Source organism: Echeneis naucrates, chromosome 1 (genome assembly GCF_900963305.1).
Source record: "Echeneis naucrates chromosome 1, fEcheNa1.1, whole genome shotgun sequence".
NCBI lineage: Eukaryota > Metazoa > Chordata > Actinopteri > Carangiformes > Echeneidae > Echeneis > Echeneis naucrates.
This window is the reverse complement of record NC_042511.1, coordinates 11,949,700-11,972,446: the sequence shown is the minus strand read 5'-3', so window position 1 is coordinate 11,972,446 and position 22,747 is coordinate 11,949,700. Positions and strand designations below refer to the sequence as shown.

Genomic DNA, 22,747 nt, shown 5'->3' with positions numbered 1-22,747 from the left:
GATAAAGCACTGTGCTGCAGCACAATGGAGTAATTTGTTCAGTATTGGTGTAAGTTTCAGCCAACAGCCGGTCTTTTGCTTTCTGGTCATTTCTATATTTCGTGCATTGTTCATCTTAAAACTTCACCAAACTCTCCTAACCTAACCAGTCAAAACATTTTTAGAGCTTAGAGCTTTCTTGTGTTACTTGTGTGTGGGTCTATGAATGTGCTTGTGCTGCCATGCCATGTCACCAGTCTTTTTACTGTGTGTGAGAGTGTGGGCATGTGTGTGTGTGTGCGTGCGTGTGTGTGTGTGTGTGTGTGGGGGGGGTGTCTGGTCTAAACGTGACGGTGGGAGGGATGGGATTTAATTTAGTGCCACGGGCTATAAGCACAGAGGCCACTTACTTCTACTGTGTAGAAGTAAGCACGAGGCACTACTTAATATTGTCCATACTTATTATTATTATTCCGTCACATTTTCGGCAGCTAATGCGGGTCGTACCACTGGACGGAGCCCAACAATATATATATCAAAACGTGCGGCTCGATCGGGACAAGTGTGCTAAGTTCTGGGTAGTCGATATTCCCATTTTTCCCAAAGTTATTCCCAAAAAACCAGCCGAAATTTTCCATAGAGAATGCATGGGAGCCGACGAAAAATCGCCTCAAAATTTCACCTACTTTCTCAGTCGCGTAGCTCAGTCATACGTGCACCTAGAAATGTCATTCTAACTTTAAAACGAAGGAAATCTTATGCTCTTTCCAGAATATCAGACCTTTGTCTCCTAAATGGTACGGTTTTCGAACTACGACCTCTCAAAGGAGCAGTCCGAATCACTTTTTCCTCAAAGTTAGAGTGGAGCCGCTCGTTAAGTAGAGTGAGAGCACTGTGAAAAAGTAACCGACATTTTCATGTTTAACTCGAGCTCACGGCCAAACCGTGAAAGGGAGACAAATGATTTTTTGGCAAAACGTAGACACAGGTTTTGGGATTCAGAAAATCTAAGTTTGAGAGCTCTACTCCTCACCAAATGTACACAGGAGCGCTCAGAGCGCCAGCAACACCTGCTTTTGCCCCAATTGACTGCAATGCAAATCAAGGTTTCACTAAAAACAATTTCACTCTGACTTCGCACTGTCCCTACACGCTCATTTTAAGGACTTTTCAAATCAAATAAAGACTACTGGAATCCCCAGACTCTTCTGTCTCTCACGGTGTTTTCGATTTTCGGACCGGAGCTACGGTTTGCTCGCAATTCGAAGTAGTTCGGGAGGTGGTCAAAAGCCAATTTTCGGAGAGTTTTGGAGGGAGTCTGAGCTCTGACCAGACTGAATTCTCAAATCACCGTGGCAACCGCAGGTCCCTCAGCACAGGTCTGTGTGCAGCTGTTGCTGTGGATCAAACCCACCCCACTTTGGAGACTCGCTGCTTCGTCATACTTTGTCACAGAAACGCCGTTCAAAGTTTAAACGGCTCAGAAGACCTTGACCTCTGACCTTGAGCACTCACACATATAAACAGACACACACAGAGACACGCACTCACACATGTACAGAGACACAATCACACATATACACAGACAGAAATAGAGAGATACACACAGAGACAGATGTACAGACGCAGTCACACATACACAGACACACAACGAGACACGCACTCACACATATACACAGACACAATCACACATATACACAGACAGAAATAGAGAGATATAGACACACACTCACACATGTACACAGACATACAGAGAGACAGATATACAGACGCACTCACACATATACACAGACACACAACGAGACACGCACTCACACATATACACAGACACAATCACACATATACACAGACAGAAATAGAGAGATATAGAGACACGCTCACACATGTACACAGACATACACAGAGACAGATATACAGACGCACTCACACATATACACAGACACACAACGAGACACGCACTCACACATATACACAGACACAATCACACATATACACAGACAGAAATAGAGAGATATAGACACACGCTCACACATATACACAGACAGAAATAGAGAGATATAGACACACGCTCACACATGTACACAGACATACACAGAGACAGATATACAGACGCACTCACACATATACACAGACACACAAAGAGACACGCACTCACACATATACACAGACAGAAATAGAGAGATATAGACACACGCTCACACATATACACAGACATACACACAGAGACAGATGTACGGACGCAGTCACACATATACACAGACACACACACCGACAGATTTACAGATGCACTCACACATATACACAGACGCAATCAGGGACAAATATACAGATGCACTCACACATATACACAAACACACAAAGAGACAGATATACAGACACGCTCATTGAATCAATCTCAATCGGTTCTCCGAACGGAAATTTCAGCAGGAAGGCTTTCGACGGCATGACGGTACGTGGGTTGCTCGTCCGGGCGAGGGGACGACGGGCGAGGGGACGCCGACCCGTGGCACTTCAAAATTTCTTGGAATTTTCTAGTTTTTTATTGTTGTACATTTTATAGGGTTTTATTGTTTGTTATTCTATTCTGTGAAGCACTTTGGGTTGCATTTTCATATGCATGAAAAGTGCTATATAAATACATTTTTTTGTGTGCTCGTATGCACTGATTTGCATGTCCCACTGCCCCCTGCCCCACTCACCGCTGGGACAGAGCTCATGTTCATTTGTTGAGGATGGTTCATGGGGGAGGCAGCTCGGGCCCCCATGGGTGCCTGGGAGATCTGGGCGTTGGGCAGAGCCATGTGGTTGAATTGGTTGATTCCTGGACAGAGGAGTCATGCACAATGGGTTAACATGGACAAGCATAAGGAACATACAAAGTCAAGTTGCTGCTGAACAATGACACATTTACCCAGACAGGTGCAATTTTACACATGCACAAGCATGGTGACATTTGCCTTTTTTTTAGCTTAGCATATTTCCTTCTGTGTAATTTGTAATTTTTTGTTCATGTTTCTGTGTGCTACTTTCTGTTGTCATCTGAGTCTGATATGATCACCTGTAACCTGCAACAGGGGACACATACCTTGTGAAACCTGCATTCGATTCATGATCTGATTTGGCATGTTGGGTAGTGAAACAGGTCCATCTAGAAAACGCAAAACACAGTAAGTTATATACATAAATAACCACAACATTAAAAGTAAAAAAAAACTGCCTGAAATTCCGTACTTACTCTGTGGCCTTGGGCCCAAGGCGTTGGGCTGGGCGAGGTTAGGCTGCTGGGTCCCCTGAGCAGCCATTGGGGCCTGGTTGATGATCTGCTTCTGTAGCCTTGAGCGTCTTTTCTCCTCCAGTTCCTTTTGGATTTTATAGATTTTCTCGGCCAGGAAGTGATAGTACTCATCCTATAGCGATCAAAGTGAGAGGTGACAGAGGGAGAAAATATAAATAACATTTAAAAGGCAAATTGAGGATTTTGTGGGTATTATAAAGGTTTTTAGTCTGACTACAGTAACATGACCAATACAAGGTTATGCCGCAGTTGAGGACTTGTTCATATGACCTACCCGGCTGTTAGCTGACTCATACATGTCTCCCTCCACCTTTCTGGCGTAGGCCACCAGGTTCTCCATTCTTCTGTCCTTTAAAGCTGCCGGGTCGGGGGTAGGGAATATGGCTTGTACTCTGTCACAGACAAGAGTTGGCAGAAGTGAGTAACACTGGCAATTTAGCCTGCTTGTAACTTTAATCTTGAAAAAAATAAGAGAGCCAAACGGAGATAACACATCATGAGAATGACCATCTTCAACCGTTTCATCTAGACGGTATCTGTACTTACAGTTTGTGTACGAGGTGATTGCGCAGGTCCTGAGTCACATGCTCATGCCAGGCTTTCCTGGTGCCTGTAGCAGAGACGGGTGCTGCTGTGGGCAGGTTGCCCATTGATCCCACAGCTGACCCATCTGACAGCAGCTGGCTGAAAATGGGACAGGAGGAAAAAAAGAAGGTGAGAAGCCACACACAATTTCAATGTTTTTAAATATCATGTGAAAAACAGGCAAAGTCATGTCAGTGTGTATTGGCTAGGACTGACTTGTTAGTGTTGAGTGAGTTGGGAAGTGAGTCTGTGTGCAGGTTTGTCTGTTCTGAAGTGGTCACACCCAGCGCCGCACTTCCAAGTGCCATCTGGTTACCTGTAAATACAGAACATAATGAGCAAACAGCGCAGCCCAACTTCAAAATCAAGCTTGTTACATATATTGTGGCTTTGGATGGCTGCCATATCTAAAACTCAAATTCACTCTACACAGCAAAACAACACGTAAACTGTCCATTTTATATATTTTTTTCTCTTTATAACATCTCAGTCCTTTTTCAGATTATTCTATTTCTGTGCATTTATAAATGCAAAGATACACAAGAGTGATAGAAGGTTAACAGGGCTCAAATTGAAGAAAATCCAAGCTTGCTTTACCAAGTGCATTGATGGGTCTCATCTGTTGAGAAAGCTGTTGTTGCTGGGCCTGTGCGTTCTGCGCTCCTGCTGTCTGCCCTGGGCCTGTGGCCTGCTGGGCCTGAGCCTGGCCAGTGGCCTGGCTGCTGTAAGGCAGCCCAAGCGCTGCGTAAGCTCTCTGCATTGAGCTGGGGTCTATGGGGGCTGAGGTATTGATGGTGGGAGCACTGGGCTGGCCCACACCAACTGAAGACATGGGGTTCTGGAGGCCTGTGTTGGGAGAGCTCAGCATGGCTGGGAAGAAACACAGTTTTGTCACACATACATACAATCACAGTATTACTGATAGCAACTTCCAATCTTGACCAAATTGCTTACTCAATCACTGAACAAGCTGTACAAGTGTGTTAAATATTATGAAAATGCTAATGCTGTGTGCCAAGATCAATACATTAGAGTGTCTGACATGTTTTCACCAGAAGAGATCCGCTGAGAATATTTCAAGGATCTTAACTACTTAAAAAGGTAACACTAAATGCACAAGCATTTGGACACTATGACCTATGGCAAGATGAAGGCATAACAAGGCAGCATTATACAGTGAGAACATTAATGTAAGGCTAAATACTTAAAAAAAAAGCCATGAACTGAATAAATGCATAAATCCCTTCATGGGACAGAGCATTCGCATATTTTTCAGGGTCCAGGCTTTGGTTGGGCTAAAAACAAAGTACAAAGACAAAACTCAGAGGAGGCAGAACAAAGTAATGCTTCACTCTGTTTGCATTGGCAGGAGATACACAAGCCCCGGCATCATGTTCTTTAACATGCAAGCCAAACAGGGACAGACCAAAACTGGAATGCTCTAAGTGATGAAAGATGCTGAGCTGAGTGGAGAATTAAAGGGGGAAAAAAACACAACAGAACAGCAGAGAAAGTAACAAATATAAATAATCCAGGGCATAATTCAAATTATCTAGAGATGTCTCAAAAGAGATGGCAGTACATAAAGTAAATGAGACTGTGAGCCCATGACAACAGTTACATGGAAAGAGCGAAAAACAAAGAAGAAGAACAGAAGAAGTGAAGTTTTGGTATGAGGCAGACTGCGTCAAACTCAGCTCTGCTCTGTTCTGTTGGGGAGTAGCGGTACACAGCCCAAGAGCCAGCAACTCAGCTGGACTTCTCAGCACACGCTCTCTGTTTCCACTCTCTCTCTCTCTCTCTTTCTTTCCAACACACTCCTATCCCTACTGTGTGTCAAATTACAAGACCAGCAGGAACACACTCTTACTCATTCAGTACTTTTAGTCATTGTGGAGGAGCACAAGCCGGGAAAAAAATGCTTGACTGGCCTGAATGGCAAAATATAAACACATTTTACACACAAGCGTCTTTGACTGTGACAAGCTGGTCTAAAGCTGTCACTGCGGACCATCACAGCTCAATATACCAACATAAGACCCTTTCATGACTGAGGTAAAGATTGAGGCCTTTGTAAAATGAACCCATTTCGAGATGTCTTCCTCATTCAACACAGTCAATGGAATTAATTCAGCCTTGTGTTTGGTGTGTGGTTAAAGATGTATAACTTGTCAATGGTTAAGTGAGAGTGGGACAGAGGCCACTGTTCATACTTACGCTGCTGGGTGCGCTTGTCGCTGGCGTTCTTCAGCGGCAGACAGACAGGACAATCGTGTCGTGTGCAATTTTTCCAGTGGGAGATGATCTGTCTGGACGATGCACAGTGAGCCACTGCAGAGAAAAGCAGACAGAGAGGGCAACAGTGATCGACAGGGCGACAATCTTTATGCTGAAAATTTTTCCATACCACAGAGTATCAAAAGAGACAGCCAGTCACAAAATTATGGTTATTACATTAAGTCCAGTAAAGGTCCTTATTTGTCTTCTGAATCTCAGATGTGTCCACAAAATGTATACAGCATTTTGTTTCCGTCCTAGCTCTTTATTTCTGCTGTTCAATTACGATTATTACATCACCTCAAGCTCCATGGGCTATGTACAAATAAATACAATTAAATCCTATCATTTTTGTGACAACACCAGTACCCCTGGCAAAGCCACCCACATACCAGTGTTATCACACTGGTGGCTTTATGGGATTCAGTGAGCAGTCTAGAAAAAGCCTCCAAATTAGCTTCAAAGCCAAACCAAACAGTACAGAGACTCAAGGGTCTCTCAGGTGAACATGATCTAAGCCAACAGACTTCAGATTAATCTAAAATCTTATAGATGATAACTATGTGCTGGAGAACTACATCTGTAATCAGTGCCAATGGGAAGTGGAGATCCACAGGGAGAGGAAATGAGCTGGCAAGCAGGGAACAGTGACACAGATTCCTTCACACTCAGCTAGGGAAGGTGCTATTAAATGGTTTTACTATTAACTGCAATTTTAGAACTTCACAATCATCTGACCGTAAAGGCTACATAGTACTGAGGTTTTCGTAATACTGAGATAAAAAAAAAAAAGTGATTATGTTCACAGAAAAAGAGGGGCATTTATGGCATATTACTGTTGAGCAACCTGCACTGTAGCTCCTGGGACCAAAAAGGCTTTCAGCAAAATTCCTCAGAATACAGAGATTGATTCTTTTTGTTTGCCTGTTGTTTGTTACTTATTAGTTCCAGAACAGAATAAAAGTTGGTGCACTCACAGACTAAATTGCCAGTGAAGCTAATGCTGCTACAGGAACAACTGTAGACGGGGCAGGCGATCTTTATCTACCCAGAAAAAAACCAACAAACCAAAAAAAAAAACAAAACAAAACACATAAGTCATTTGTGTGAAAGTGTTTTTGGTGTTAAATAGGATGACCAGCTGCAAAACCTAACAAAATAAACTTGCAGTCACTTTGTGTCCCATTTCATACAACTACATTATCACTATCCAGACATACACTCACAATTTAAGATACACAACAGTTTCACTACACTACAACACAGTGTGGATTACAACATTCGTGCATGCTTTCAATAGAGTGCTACTAAAAATGACTGACATGGATGACAGTTGATATCACACCATCTAAATCAATAATTAATTACAAAACTGGGACTATTTCTCTCACTATAATTGAAAAGAAAAAGACACTTGAGTGAAACTTCAATGAGAGTAGCTTGAGAAAAGTTTTTTTTTTTTGTTTGTTTGTTTTTGTTTTGTTATCATGGCAATGATAACAAAACAAAAAATTAAAGCTCAATGGGGTTAAACATGAAGAGGAGCAGCGGGGCATTTAGAGGAGACGGAAACTTGAGAATATCTAAATAGTGAAGTTGTTGGTAGGAGGAGCAGTAGACCCGGGCTAAGCGGACAGACGGGTAGGAGGGTAGGAGGGAGTTGTGTTTTTGATTGGATGCAAATTCCTGCTTGATTCTTAATTAAGCAGACATGTGGTGTGACCAACAAGGAGTGAAAGGAAGCATATGCTTGGCCCTGGACAGGCTACTGACTGACCCCATGGAGACCTGAGAGGGATGTAAGGCAAGAGATAATAGGAAGCAAGGATGCATAATTAATAGGCTTTAACGGAACCTGCCTCAAGTAAAACTTGTATTTGCAATCAGTGTAGCTATGTCTGGTTGATGCTGTTTTTAGAAGTCTGTTGTCAGCGATGCTATATGATGAGGCTAAATTCACTTTTTTCGAAATACTAAAGTTAAAACTTAAACTAGTTCCTACAAGTCCACTTATTACTCTGCCTGTGCTGCAGCCAAGGATTAATGCACAAATGTGAGATGATTTATTCCTAATCACGTGACTGTACAAAATAAAATGTAATCAATGTGCAGTTTTACCTAGAAAAGAGTGGTAATCCCTGGCTGAAAGGTGAATATTATAGCATTACAGTGGCTTTCCTGTATTGCAAACATTACACTCAGTTGTTGACATTAATTCATTAATTGCCCACACTTAACACCCGCTGGACATTTGACTGATCCATTAAGTGAATCCCCATCAATGCAGATGCATATTTCAATGTACGTCTTTCCATTTTTGGTCCTATTTTTACAGTTTTTCTATAGCATAGGTGTAAAATCCACCCAGGTTGTATCCAAAAAGATAAGAAAAGGCATGTGATTGTTTAGTTTCCAAATTTGTGATCACAGTTTAATCAAACTTTGTCTGATAACGTGCTCTAAATCTACTGTACATACACAAGGAATCCTCAACAATGAACTTCTTCATAAAACACCAAACAGATATCAGTTTTTAAACAAACAGTTAATTTTATACAGTAAAAAACGATGATTGTTAATTTTTTTTAAGTGGTTTTAACCCATGGTCTCAACTGATGACAGTGGCCTGAGTGCGTTGACTGCTCCCTCCAGTGTAGTTGCATAAAGAGAGCTGATCATAGCTCATATTATTCAGCACTATGGGTACATGTATTTGCTGCTGAGAGCAATTTGTCCATGACAGTGGAGGTGGGCGATATATATTGCATACAATATTATTGTCAAAGTTGTTTTGAGGATGTGCAAATATTACATTATCGAGTTTTTCTACTGCCTTGAAAAGAAAACGGTGCATATGCGGCAAAGGAGAGGTGCTTGAATGTGTTCATTTGTGAAATGCGCGCCTCAGAAGCCAATCAGCAGACATGAAGTTTCGTGGCCCACGGAAGCTTAACACAGCAATCACACGTTGTTCTAATCCTTATATTTTTTTTTGTTACTGATATACACCTTTAGAGAACTGCAGAAAAAATTATTTGCCTGTCTACTGCAACTAACTTAGATTAGTGAAATTTAATATCAATAGTTTACACACACTGCTTTGATTTCACATTAAATTGGAAAAATCTCTGCGATGTATGATTTAAACAGCTTCCAATGTGTTGTGACTTAAAAGTCACTTCAAGGAGTCCTAAGCAAAGGGTCACAAATCTAATGTTTCAAATAGTCCAACTCACCCTGGCAGGACTTGCCAGCCTGGCAGTGGGTCATGTGGTTGAGGACGTTCTTCATGGTGCGGCAGTGAGGCAAGGCGCAGGCCCTCACCTCCCCATTGGCCTGCTCCCGCCGCTGGCACTTGTGTGCATGAAGCAGCAGGACAAGCTGCTGCTGGATCAGCTTGCGTTTCTCTGGGTCGGCTGTGGGGCCCGCTGAAGACACTGCCACACCTCCACTGCCAGCCAGGGGAAGCATTGGTGCCTGCTGCTGGGACTGCTGCTGGAGCTGCTGCAGAAAAAGTGAAACCAACAGAGTCGATCGGTCATCTGATTACACAGTTTTTCAATTTGTAATTATGATGAATCATTGCACAATCAATCAATCATTACAAATAACAAAATATAAGCAATAGTTTTGCACTGATCAGGTAGCAAATATCAGATTAAAATGTGGATACACATTTGTAAATTATAATAAAAAGAAGCTTAATAGTTTCAATTTCTAGAATATATAACTAATTATTATTTTTTTTGGTCACTAATAAAGGCTAAAAAGTCCCTTAAGGAGACACTAAAAAAGGACTTCATGAAATTCATTCATCTAAACATGCAGGGAGTACCTTGTTCTTATCCAAATAGTAATGTCTGAGTGTGTGTAACAAGCACTAACCATGTTTGGCACGCTATTGACCGCAGCCGCTTTGAGCTCACTGGGGAAAGGTGGCAAACTGTTGGCAAGGGTAGCCTTGTTCTGGAGTTGCTGTTGAGTGTTTAGCTGCTGGCCTGGCCCTGAGGCACCCTGACCGTAGGGCTGACCTCCAAACGGACTCCCATTGCTCCCAAGGCTCATCTGGAAAAACAAAACAAAAACAAAATTGATTAAAAAAAGTTAGCATAATAATACAGCAGTATTAGCATCACACACACACACACACAGTAAAACCCATGAGGAACCTGAATTATCAATTAAACGTATGAATACGTTTAAAGCAAATATGTTTTGAATTTCTTTTTCTGGCCGACAAAAAACATTCATAATTGTTTCATTTCTGACTGTCAAAATAAACAGGCCATGCCTCCTTCATTTGTCAGCATAGCAGACAATAGTGTTGTGTGAGTGAGTGAGTGAGAGAGAGAGAGAGAGAGAGAGCGCAATATTTCACAGCAATAGCAGACAGTTTGTCTTGGTGGTTTCATGAAAGGAAAAAAAAAAAAAAAGCTGTGAAGTTTACACAGTCTGTCAGATGTCAGAGCCACAGCCATGAATATCTGCTCAAATGACTCAAAGATGGCACCGTAGATGGCCGCCCCAGTGTTTCTCTATGGAGGATCTTTTTTTTTTTTTTTTTTAATCATCGCAGCTGCAGAAGAGACAAACTCTTAAATATGAGAGACTCATCTCCGCTTCATTTTCCACCAATTTGCACAAACCCCAAAAGTTTTTTGGGCATTTTGGTCAGAAACAGCAGCTTTTTACAGAGTTGTCAGGAGATGGAGGAGATCATGCAGCCCTCACTTGGAGTTCCTTTTCATAAACTGTAAACCGTTTTATTCTTCGGAGGAGTTCTCCTCTGATCTTGGTCAGTGTCTACATTTGTGTCTACATTTCCACCTCCGGCCTGTATAACGGAGGCATTAGAACACCTGGCTGACCAGGTAAAAGACGTGGAGAAAAACATCCAGAGCAAGCCTCAGCCAAGAACTCCCTAAGTACCAGGGAAGCTAACAATCTGGACCACTGCTACACTGCTCTGAAGGATTCCTACCACTCTGTTACCTGTGCTTGGCGCTCTCCGACCACTGCATGGTCCAGCTGATCCCAATCTAACGGCAGAAGTTAAAAACTTCATAGCCTGTAGTGAGGACAGTGTGGAGTTGACTGCTGAATGAAAGCTGGAGTTACAGGCCTGCTTTGACTGCACTGATTGTCGTGTCTTTGAAGCAATGGATCTCAACAAACTGACTGACACTGTGACATCGTACATCACTTTCTATGAGGACTTGTGTGTGCAGACCAAAACCTTCTGCGTATACAACAACAACAAAGCATGGTTAAACACCAAACTGCAGAAAGTGCACCAGGGCAAGGAGGGGGGCCTACAGAAGTGGGGACAGTGCCCTGTTCAATCAGGCCAGGACACACTGACGAGGGAAATTGGAGCAGCTAAGAGGAGCTACTCTGAGAAGCTGAAGAGAAAATTCTCAGCCAGTGACCCTGCTTCATTGTGTAGAGGCCTGTAGGACATGACCAACTGCAGGAACCCATCCGCCCACCCTGTAGGGAACAAACAACTGGCAGAAGAACTGAACAGCTTCTACTGATGGTTTTCACACCCATCACATACCCCATTCACAACACCCAACAGCTATGCTGTACTTGAGCCCCCTGCCCCTCTGTCAGCCCCCTACCACTGAGCATGTGTGCCGGCTCTTTCAGAGGCAGAGGATCAGGAAGGCCCCAGGGCCCGACACTGTGTCCCCTTATTGCCTGAGAACCTTCGCTCACCACCTGGCCCTGATCTTCACACAGATCTTCAACAGATCTCTGGAGCTGTGTGAGGTTCCCTCCTGCCTCAAACGCTCCACCATCATCCTGGTCCCCAAGATATCCACCATCACAGGGTTGAATGACTATTCTACTAGTCGCCCTCACGACTGTAGTCATGAAATCCTTTAAGAGACTGGTACTGAATCATCTGAAGGACATCACAGGACCACAGCTGGACTCCCAGCAGTTTGGCAAACAGGTCAGTGGATGATGCAGTCAACAGGAGACTGCACTTCATCCTCCAACACCTTGACTCCCCAGGGACATACACACGAATCCCGTAGGTGGACTTTCCCCGCTGCTCTTCTCCCTCTACACCAGAGGTCTCTCACTCCAGTCCTGGAGAGCTACTGTCCTGCATGTTTTAGATATTTCCTGCCCCAACACACCTGATTCAAACGATCGGCTCATCATCAAGCTCTGCTGAGGTCTGATAAGGAGCCACTCATTTCACGAGTCTGCCTACAGCCAAAAGGTGGACCAACTGGTAGTCTGGAGCTAAATCTGCTTAAAACTGTGACAGTGGATTTTAGGAGGAACCCACATACCCCCCAAACAATCCTCAACAGAACAGGTTCTAGTTAGGACTCATTCAAGTTCTCCCAGTACCTGAACTGGACCTTCCCCAGACTTTTGTCTGGAAGAAGGCCCAGCAGAAGCTGTACTTTCTGCCCCAGCTGAGTAAGTTCAACCTGCCTTGGGAGCTGTTGATCATCTTCTATACTCCCATCATCCAGTCTGTTCTCTGCACATCCATCACTGTCTGGTGTGGATCAGCCACCAAACCAGACAGGAACAGACTACAACAGACTATAATGTCTACAGAGAGGATCATTGGGGCCATCCATCCACCCATCCAGGACTTTTCCAGGTCAAGAGTCAGGAACCGGGCAAGTACTGTCGCTGCAGACCCCTCACACGAACAGTTTGGACTGCTTCCCTGTGGTAGGTGCTACAGAGCTCTGTTTTCCAAAACCACCAGATTTAAAAACAGTTTCTTCCCCCAGGCTGTCTCCCAGATCTCCCCATAAGCCAACTGACAACCTCATGAACATTTGCACACTACTGCACTATTGTACCATATTCCACTACAAATATTTATATTTTCAGTGTGTGTGTGTGTGTGTACGCGTGCTTTTTTATTTATTTATTTTTGAGGGGGGGAGGGTCTTTCTGTTGTCCAATATAGAAACACTGTATTCAAATTCCTAGTATGTTTCATATCTGCCAATAAAACCATTTCTGATATTCCAAATGTTTAACTGATATTTGATTATTTGTTCAAGGCCAAGTATTGATTGAGAAAAATAACAATACACTGTCCACAAGAGCTATACACACTCCTACAGCTACCATCTATCTCTAATGCTATCAGCTATCATCTAAAAATTAAGTGGTGCCATCAACTAAAAACTGTTTCCATAAACAATGAGTCTGGTTAATGTTTTGAGAAGTCCAGACGTTTGATAGGCTGTGATTGTCTGGTGTCTTCTTTTTTTTCCTACATCTGTCAAAACAGAACCAATGGGCCAAGAAAACTTCTGCCTCCAATTCAATGCCAATTTGTCTTTACAAGACAACCTCTGCCAATACATGCACGAGCATCGCTGTGCCAGGCTGACAGCGCTGGTTTGGCCTTAACCAGCAGAATGGCGCTCTGGCACAGAAACAGCTCAGCATGACACCAGCTATTGGCAAGAAGGACTTGTTCACCCCTCGATTACTGAAACATTTCCAACCTTTCTCCTGCTACTACACCTCCTCCCCTCTTCTACTATCAGGCAGTTTGCCACCAGTGGAAACACAAGAGACGACACATTTACGAACATTTCTAACACAACACCACCAAGTGACTGAGGGAGCTGCCAGATAAATTCTGTACCATTCCGGCAGGTAATTAAGTACAACTTGGCAGCTGTATTCTCAAGATCCTGTTGGGTTTTAGAACAAATTAAGTTTTCAGCTAATTAAGGCCCATAAATGAACACTCTGCACTCAGGGGTCTCCCCACTGGAAGAAAACATATCAGGAAATAATGGCAATTTCACCCTGCTGTTTAGTGACTTTTAGTGCAACTGTGTTGTGATGAAATAATCATACCATGTGAGGTGCTCAAGTAATTCTCTTTAAACTAAATTAAAACTGTTTATTGCATTGAAGATCAATTAAATTTATGAAGCATTAAAACGGTTAAATCAATATTAATATTGTAAAAATTATTATTATATCATGACAGTAATTCTAACTGTACTGTCCAGTGAGATGATAAGAAACCCCAATCTGATCCATCTACTGGGATATTTTTTTTTATTTTTTTTTACTTTTGCTCAGATAACTCTCCCTTTAATAAGTAGTGTTGTGTTCAGATATTGCTGCAAAAGTTTCATATCACCTGCTCGAACAGGCTTCAGGCAATATTACATTGCAAGAGTTGATTGATAAATATTTGAATTTAATTTAATTATTTGATTCACTAGCACATTTGGTCATTTTCATAAAATTTCTCTTTCCGGAAAAAAATGTAAAATATCTGAGCAACGTGCACCGTAAGTTTAACAACATATCTGTAAAATTGTTTCAGGAAAAACTGAACATTATAATGTATATCTAATAAAATCACAATTAAGTGTATACCACAGGAGGATTATAGACCCCGCCCTCATCATGAACCACAACTGCATACAGATGCATAAGATGTGCGGTGCCAAGGAGATTAAAGCCCCATTACTGTCATGCTTTACACACTGATTGACTTGCTGCTCTCTCATCCAGTGAGCTGCTGAGAGACCAGACCAGACTCAGCCATGCCAGACCAGGCTGTATCCCCTCAGGCTGTTGACACCGTTCCAAAAGACCAGATAAAAAAAGACCCAGCTGAGACGACCAGACATTGGCAGCCTTTCAACACAGCTGAGCAGGCAGACACACATACACAAACATGCACCCCCTCTGCTCCCGCCTCCCCATTCAGCCCACTGCTCCCTAACACACACCACACATCAGCAGACAGGACTGTTGCCACCTATCATCTCAATGCTGTGCTGCCAGGCCACACTATTCAGCTGAGCAGCCCTCCCCCCTCCTTCCTCAGTGCACCCGCCTTATGTCATTCCCACTGATAGAGGTTTATTATATATGCCTTTTTACTATAGCAGCCAACCAATAAGACAGAGCGAGCGAGGGGAGAATTTGTGCATATGCAATAACAAAGAGGCATTAGGCAGGAAGGAGTCACCAACACAAGCACCCAGAGTGAGATTTATAACCTACGATTAAAGCATAATAGAGGAAGCCACACACTGAGCGTCGTGGTTTTCTCCTGTCGAGCTGCTGGTGACATGAGCTTAAAAAAATTGCCTCAGTTTACAGCACAGACACGGGCCTGTCCCTCAATCATATTTAAACATCACTTCTTCATCTTTCATGTGGTTAAGGCATGTGTACATTCTACATTCAAGAATGAATCTCAACACAGACACAGATTCACTAGCTCTCCAAGTCTCTTCTCAGTGGCTCATAGTATCTGCCCGTGTTGTGGTTACATACTGCTTTAGCGTCTTGGCTCTGACACATAGCCAGTAAAAGAGATGGCTTCCTACCGATTTCCTGTGAAACCACAGTGGTGGCAAGCTCATGTTTAGGCAGCCAGTGACATTATGAACTCTCTCTCATACAGACACAACTACTTCAGAGTCCCATGATTAATCTTAACAATGACTGCGCAGATGACAGTCGTGTCAATACCAGCTCCTTGCCAAAAGCAAGAGTGGAGCTGCCAAGTGTGGGAGTGTACGTTTCATTTGGCTTCATTAACACATCAAAGCGCTGAAAATGAGCAGAGCGGGAGAACAGACTGTGCTGCTGAACCAACAGAGCAAAAGGCAGATGTACAGATACAGATGCCCACACGGCAAATGCAAAAATGGGAGTAACTTGGAAGTGTGTGGGAAGCTTCAGTCAAGTTTTTATGAAGGAAAAAAAAAAATGTTTTGGTTAAAGGTTTTGGTTTGTTGCCATAGTTAAGGTACCAAATGATTTGAGATAAAGCATGAGGGGTGTTACAGTCAGAAAGCAAATGATAGAGGGAAGACCAGCAGCTATCAGGAATGTCTTTTTACAGGCTCGACAGACCAGCACCATAGAGGTAGCAGTGACAAGGACCACCAAAACTCCGACCAGGAATGGTGATGATGAGTGATGCTTAATGAAAAGAAATTAATGAATATCAACCATATGGTGATAATGCATCATAAATGCATAGATGGAGAAGAGAATATGTAAATAATACTGCAGTAAAAAAAAAAAAAAAAAAAGTAAAACCTACTTTTGCATTTTGTGTGAATTTAATAACACAATATCATTTTGCTTGCAGTGGAAACTCCACAGGGTGCTTTAATTTAATTTCTGCTGTCACTGCAGTCAACAAAGAAATGTCAGCCATGACACCATATACATTGTATTAAAACAACTTCTTGTTTCCCCATCATAAGTGCACACAAAGCAAGTTCACATGCTGCTGGCATATTTTATACTTCTAAGTCCAAAATTTAAGTTCAAAATTTGAACAAACGCTGGTTATACAGATAATAATGAACAAGATGCTTTTGATTGGTTAAAATGTTAGCCTGGATCTATCAAGCTTCACAGGAAGACAGGGGGGTCAGAGCACCAGCACCACAGCACAAAAACGCATTATCATCTACCAGCTAATTTAGTTTGTCTGTCGGGAGTCTGCACATTTCAAACTAGCTTGCATTCATTTGTGCTCAATGTTTCTACCCAAGCTCCAAATCAAACATCCAATAACATAACTATAGGAATAAAAGATGCAGGACATTTTCTTTTCGCCTCAATATAGGCTAATTCTATAATGTTTGTGCTCAAACGCTAAACTGAGATTATCAGTTTAGTTTTTATTGAAAAGTGAGGCTGTGACTCACCTTGTTCATGCTGCCTGCTTGTTGGGCTGCACTGAGGGTGGCATGAGCTCCCATCTGCTGCCCTCCCTGGGTGAGTGTCTCTGCCAAAGCACTTCCTGCTCCTCCAGGTCCCGGTGCTGCTCCTTGCATTGTCTGTCCTTGATATTGCATACCCGCTACGCCAGCTCCCCGGCCCCTCCCAGTTCCAGGTCCCAGACCACCATTCATCACCTGCCCAGGTTGGGGCTGCCCTCCCTGTGTCAGCAGCCCAGCATGGCCTTGGTTATTGTTAATCATGGCCTGGTTGAAGCCTGCTGTGTTCAAGCCCATTGCAGTATTATTATTGTTGTTCTGTCCTGCTATTCCAGTTGGAGTTCCTGCTTTTTGGGACTGCGGGGACGGGTGGTTGTTCGGGGAACCTTGGCCAAGGGAGCTTTTGCCCAATGGCGTGCCCAGCTGAGGCCCCATACCACCTGGCTGAGGGCTCGCTGAGTTCAGCCCCACACCGGTGATACTAGAGGTACTACCAGCTCGAAGGAGCTCTGAGAGTTGCTTGTGCTTGGCGGCTGCATCTGGGACAACAGGAGCACCAGCGCCACTAAGGCTTGCAGGGGCGCCGCCTGGCCCACCAGGTCCAGGTGCTGTTCCACCATTTGAAGGCATCCCACCCATCAGGCTTAGCTCTCCACCATTACGGATCAATTCATCTGGAAGGTCATTCTCCAGATCATCCCATGATAGTGATCCCAAATCTAGGGGAGAAGATGAGAAAGGAAAGGTTATTTAATTACATTTTGGATACATTTCTTGGTGATTTTCAAAAGATGACATGTTGAAAAATGAGGTAAATTGACTTCCCAGAGATAGTGGTCTATCAAAAAAACTGTACATGAAGTATTTAATGCCAAGTAAACACTGCAACACAAATGTTGGTGTCAAATCAAATAAAAAAAATCATTTTGTGTCTCAGCTGCCCCTTCTTTTGATCCCTAATGTTCAAAATCACTCCCAGTTATGGGCTATTAAAGAAACAACCTGCTGTCTGTGCTGTGGCCTTGTCCCTGAAGCACAGGAGGGAAGCAAGATGCAGTGTGATACTAAGATCATTGCTCGTGGCTGACAGACAAAGTGTGACAACAGAGAGGATCCAACAGGACTCAGGGTTCATACTAGGTGACAGAGGAATATTTGTGTCACACCATCCAGAGGTGTGAGCATAATGCTGGGTGCCTCGGGAGCAATGATTTGTTTGAGATTAAGTGATTAAGACAGCGAGAACAGATAGATAAGTGTGTTGCAATAGAGCTGCCCTCATTCAAGAATGCCACTTTCTAATCCAATCATGATGTGTGTTTACGTGCATCTAACGTTTGAACAAAATAAATGATTTTGACATGCACAGAATTGTCTAACATTTAGGAAACAGTAGTTGAAGAAGAAGCTACTTCAGATGTAAACAAACACCGCTTCGTATCTCATTTTGAAATAGATTTTAAAACATTTTTTTTTATCTGTACCGTGTTCTTCAGGGGGGTACTTTTGTTTCTGCTTCAACAATTTTAAGTTCTTTTAATATTTTTAGTAACATATTTGTGCCCGATATAGACCAGTTGTGTGTAACTCCCACTATCCTAGCTGTAGTTAAGGCAGAAATACATTATGTCGACATACGGCTGGCGTAACAGACATATGCTGTTAAGATCATTTCTACCCAAACTTCGGAATAAGTGTTAACATGCACGCCAATCGGATCAACAATTGGCATAACCCATCAATCTCGATTGGAAGGAAATTTTAATCAAACAAGCATGATCGGGTCGGAATCTTCTGATTGGCGTGTTTGCATGACGCATTTTATTCTGGTCAGGTTTTAATCCGATTGCTAGTGTCCACATAAACATAGCTATTTACTCAAATTTATTAGCATGGACATCCAGTAAATAAACTAACAAATTTATCTTAGTAAAAGATTTTCCTCAAATACTGGTGCTAAGACACAAACCAATTACATAGCATGTGCATGTCTGTTTTTCATCATCTTTAGTCAACATAAATTTTGTTTGCTTTGATTGTAGCAGTGGTACCAAACCAAAAAAAAAAAAAAATAAAAAAAAAGCTGTAACACACCATTTATTTTAGAAACTGTTATAATCTGAAAATGTCTGCTCTGTGTAGCAGCAGAGTGGGGTTACATCATTGTATGACAATATCAGAGTTGGCCAACAAGACCACACTTGAGTACTTTCTGCCAAAGTAAAAACTTCAAGTTTGCTGCTGCCCAAAATAAATAAATAAATAAATAAATAAAGGTTGTCATGCATTGCGCAAATTTCCCAATGTATGGGCTAGGAAATATTAAAAAGTTGGATGCTGGGAAACAAGACTACCACTTCTGATCCTAACCCTAACTGCAACATTACTTGACAAAAACAACCGAACACACTTCTAAAGACAAAGACTAAGCTATGATTTTAGGCTTACATTCAGTTTTAAATCATAACTCGAAAAGAACTGAAGCAAAAGGTAGAAGTTGGCTCAATACTTGTCCAGAAAGCTGCAGGTGCTCATTAGCTAAACTGTTCAGCTAAATATAAAGTGATTATGTTCAAGCATGAGATAAACCCTTGGACCTTATGGACCCTGTTTCTCAAACCGGACTTCCTTGCTCATATTTACCATCCCAAAAATTTCTGAAGCATGGCATGAACCAAAACACTGAGCTGGTTTTGGTCTGAATCTGAGCAGCAGAGGTAGGAATGTTAAGGTTACTTTAACTAAAATATAACCTAATTAATTGAAGTCCATCACTTAACATATAATTACAGTCTTAATGCTCCAGGAAGATGGAGGGCAGGGGCAACAGCAGCAGAAGGTACCACCAAATTGTTTGCAGCTTAACACCGCTGTGCTGGACATGTGGCGGGCTTCTAAGGTTTATTTACAGTGATGAATGGCACAGACAAAGTTTATATTAGCATGTCCATCTGTGTGTCCTGTAAATAGTGCCAAAAGGACCTGGATCTGGTAAGTCCTGCGACTACTCCCAAGTCATTTAACCTGATAGTGTTATGATATTAGTACACATTAGACAACAAAAGCCAGACAGGGGTTGGGGGTGGAGTGAGTATTTCAACCTCCGATCTGCGGCAGCCAAACCCTAACCCTGGATGTATATTTTGAGGTTTAGCCAGGATCCTGCCTTTAACATGGGCACTAGGCCTACACATTGAGTAAACACAGCCTTCTAGATTTGCCGTGCTAGCCCCCTATCAGTGCCTGGAATCAGCAGGTGCTCCATGTGGTGGAAGCTTCTTTAAGGCTAAATGAACCATCCGTCATTTCTTCAGTCACTCCTCTCAGCCCCCTCTATGGACGCTTCAAAGAGCAGCAGCATTCACTTCAACCACATGTGCTCAGGCGCTACATTCATTTCTGAATGAATGGATGGATGGATGGACACACACGCGTGCACAGTTCAACCTTGCCCCCCCCACCCCCAGGCTCCTTGGCTGGAGGCCAACAATGCAAAGCAATGTTTTGGTTAGGTAATGCCACATGTAGTCCAGGAAGCCCCCATCACAAAAGTTGGGGGAGGGGAGGTGGAAATTGAGTTACCACTCTTCTTCTCTGGCAGCCCCCCCACTTCCTCCACTAAAATTTACTTCCTATGAATCCATCCTTGTTATGCTCTTTTAATTAATTATCCTCCTTTAACTGACCAATTGCCACAATGCACTTGACTTTTTCCTGTAATATCCCCTGTGGCTCCTGTCTGGGAGTTGGTGGCTATAAATACCCACAAAAGCAACCCCAGCAGGGGTTCAGACTGGGGCTGTCTGTCATCTTGCCTAATGGCTGAGAGTCTGGCCTTAGGCAGTATAGCTTCTGGCAGCTTTTCACTTACTGGTCAGTACTATAACAGCAAGAGAAAGACTTAGTAAACTATCCTCTGCATTTAGCTCTGCCTTCCCATTGCCCATTTATCCCATTACATCTGCGCCATTAGCCATATACATACTCTATACGTTTACAACATATGATTAATGACATGCACTGACAATCACTGAAATTGATATTAGTAGTGGATATGTACTGTATTTGTTTTTAAAGACAAAACCCCAAATTTTTTTCATGCTTTTCTAGCTGCTTTGCAAGTGAAATAATTAGTCATTTTTGGAGAATACTTTGGAGAATACACCTTAATCTATTATATATTAAGAAATGGAATATACCAGAAGCTATTGGCAGCATTTAAGGTTCAACGTTTTTGGCCATTATTAATTGCATGATTGATTTGGAACTCAATCAACACACCTTGTATCTCAGCATCACATACTACACCACTGAATGATTGGATTTTGCCTAAAAACATATGTACATCATCAAGTTATATAAATTGTGGATATTTTGTTTTATCTCTTGGAAGAAAAGTGGTATTTAGGGTTAGTTTAAAGTGTCAGGTCTAACAAGAAGAGTGGTCACAAAAGATGAAAGATGGTTCATGTTGAATCAGTCCAACATGAACCATGAAAAGAAATAAGATTCAAGCCAGTCATTGTAGCTCTGAACTCAATGAAACCACTAATACTTTGCCCTTCCCACTCTATTCTTAAACAAAATGAGAATAGAGGGGTCCTTTGACTCCCCTGTTTCTCTGTGGGCTGCCTCCGGTCAGGGATTGCTGCTCCCGTGTTTTCCTGCAGCTCTTTGAATGAGTTGGGCCCGTGACTGTCTCCTGGGGTCCGGTCTCTGAGGAAGTCCCATCTCTGGTCTATGGTTTGTCCTAGTCTGGTCTAGTCTGTTGGGCCCAACGAGTTCAAGTGCCACCACTGGGAATCAAACCACATCCCTTCTTATTGTGGGGCAGCAGCATTAACCACTTCATCACCGTGCGGCTCAGGTCACCAGGTACATTTACATCAATCAGCCTATACAAGTTCAGGTGCCCTCACTGGGCTCAAGTCACCAAATTCGTTCATTCATTTGTTTATTTATTTATTCATTCATGGGTAGGGAGGCCCTCTGAGCATTTGTTCCAACAGATATGTTCCTTTTTATTCCAGGAATTTTTTTTATGGAAAATGTAGATTTTAAAGTTCTTTTATTCCGTGTTTATAATGAATTCTGTTTTTTTCGTGATCGCGGATTTTATAGGTCCCTCTTTACCTCTTTGCCCGGGAAAACCGAGCTTGACATGAGCTTCAGTGCGCCAGCTTTGCAAAATGATGAACCCATGTTTAAATGCACAATTTTTTTTTTAAGAGACACCTAAGAAATATGTGATTGCTTTTAGGCAATAATTGCATCGAAGCATGGATAAATGTTTGAAATGAAAAAGACACTTCAATGTCATTTGTCATTCTGTCTTGCAAAGCAGACTGGAGTAGATCATAAGGACCCTTTGCATACCAATAGCTTGAAGCAGAAATCATTATGAACCAAATTATTTTGAATCGAAAATCGATTTTGAATGGAATTGTAGCCCGAAAAGTCAGACTCGAATCAAATCGCGAGATAGTAAAAGATACCCACCCCTAGTAGCTACTATTTACAGATTGATCTTAGTACAATTTCCCCTGAACACCTCACTTGAAGACGATTACTATAATTTACTGATTTTGCAAAAATGCTTTAGATGCTGTCAGTAGCAGCTAGATTTGCAGAGAGGAGACTCAAGTCTCCAATCAGAAGCTGCAGCACATGCAGTTTTGGTGGTCTATTCCATGACAAATCAGCAAAACCTAAGCACTATCACTGAAATAAGATGATTGCCATTCTTTGGTCAAATAGCAGGTGCCATTTTTCAAACTTCTTGATGACTTTCAAAAGTCAGCTGTGCAACCATCTCCAGGAGCAACAGCCCACATCTCTATAACAATTGCAAAGGATGGTGGGTACTGGTGTTTGTTCTGACAATAAAAATGACAAA

At 42.4% G+C, this 22,747-nt stretch overlaps 1 protein-coding gene across 1 annotated transcript in view; it reads right to left on the bottom strand.

The window, feature by feature from the left end:
* crebbpa (CREB binding lysine acetyltransferase a) overlaps positions 1-22,747 on the bottom strand; it is a 42,386-nt gene that overhangs the window by 13,520 nt on the left and 6,119 nt on the right. Inside the window, exons 2-12 of the mRNA XM_029510373.1 lie at positions 16,840-17,570; positions 10,022-10,201; positions 9,373-9,640; positions 6,077-6,190; positions 4,457-4,729; positions 4,076-4,175; positions 3,821-3,958; positions 3,549-3,666; positions 3,215-3,386; positions 3,065-3,127; positions 2,679-2,800 (exon numbers count right to left, since the gene is read on the bottom strand). Of these exons, the coding sequence (XP_029366233.1) occupies positions 2,679-2,800; positions 3,065-3,127; positions 3,215-3,386; positions 3,549-3,666; positions 3,821-3,958; positions 4,076-4,175; positions 4,457-4,729; positions 6,077-6,190; positions 9,373-9,640; positions 10,022-10,201; positions 16,840-17,570 (2,279 nt within the window). The remainder of the gene's footprint in view (positions 1-2,678; positions 2,801-3,064; positions 3,128-3,214; positions 3,387-3,548; positions 3,667-3,820; positions 3,959-4,075; positions 4,176-4,456; positions 4,730-6,076; positions 6,191-9,372; positions 9,641-10,021; positions 10,202-16,839; positions 17,571-22,747) is intronic.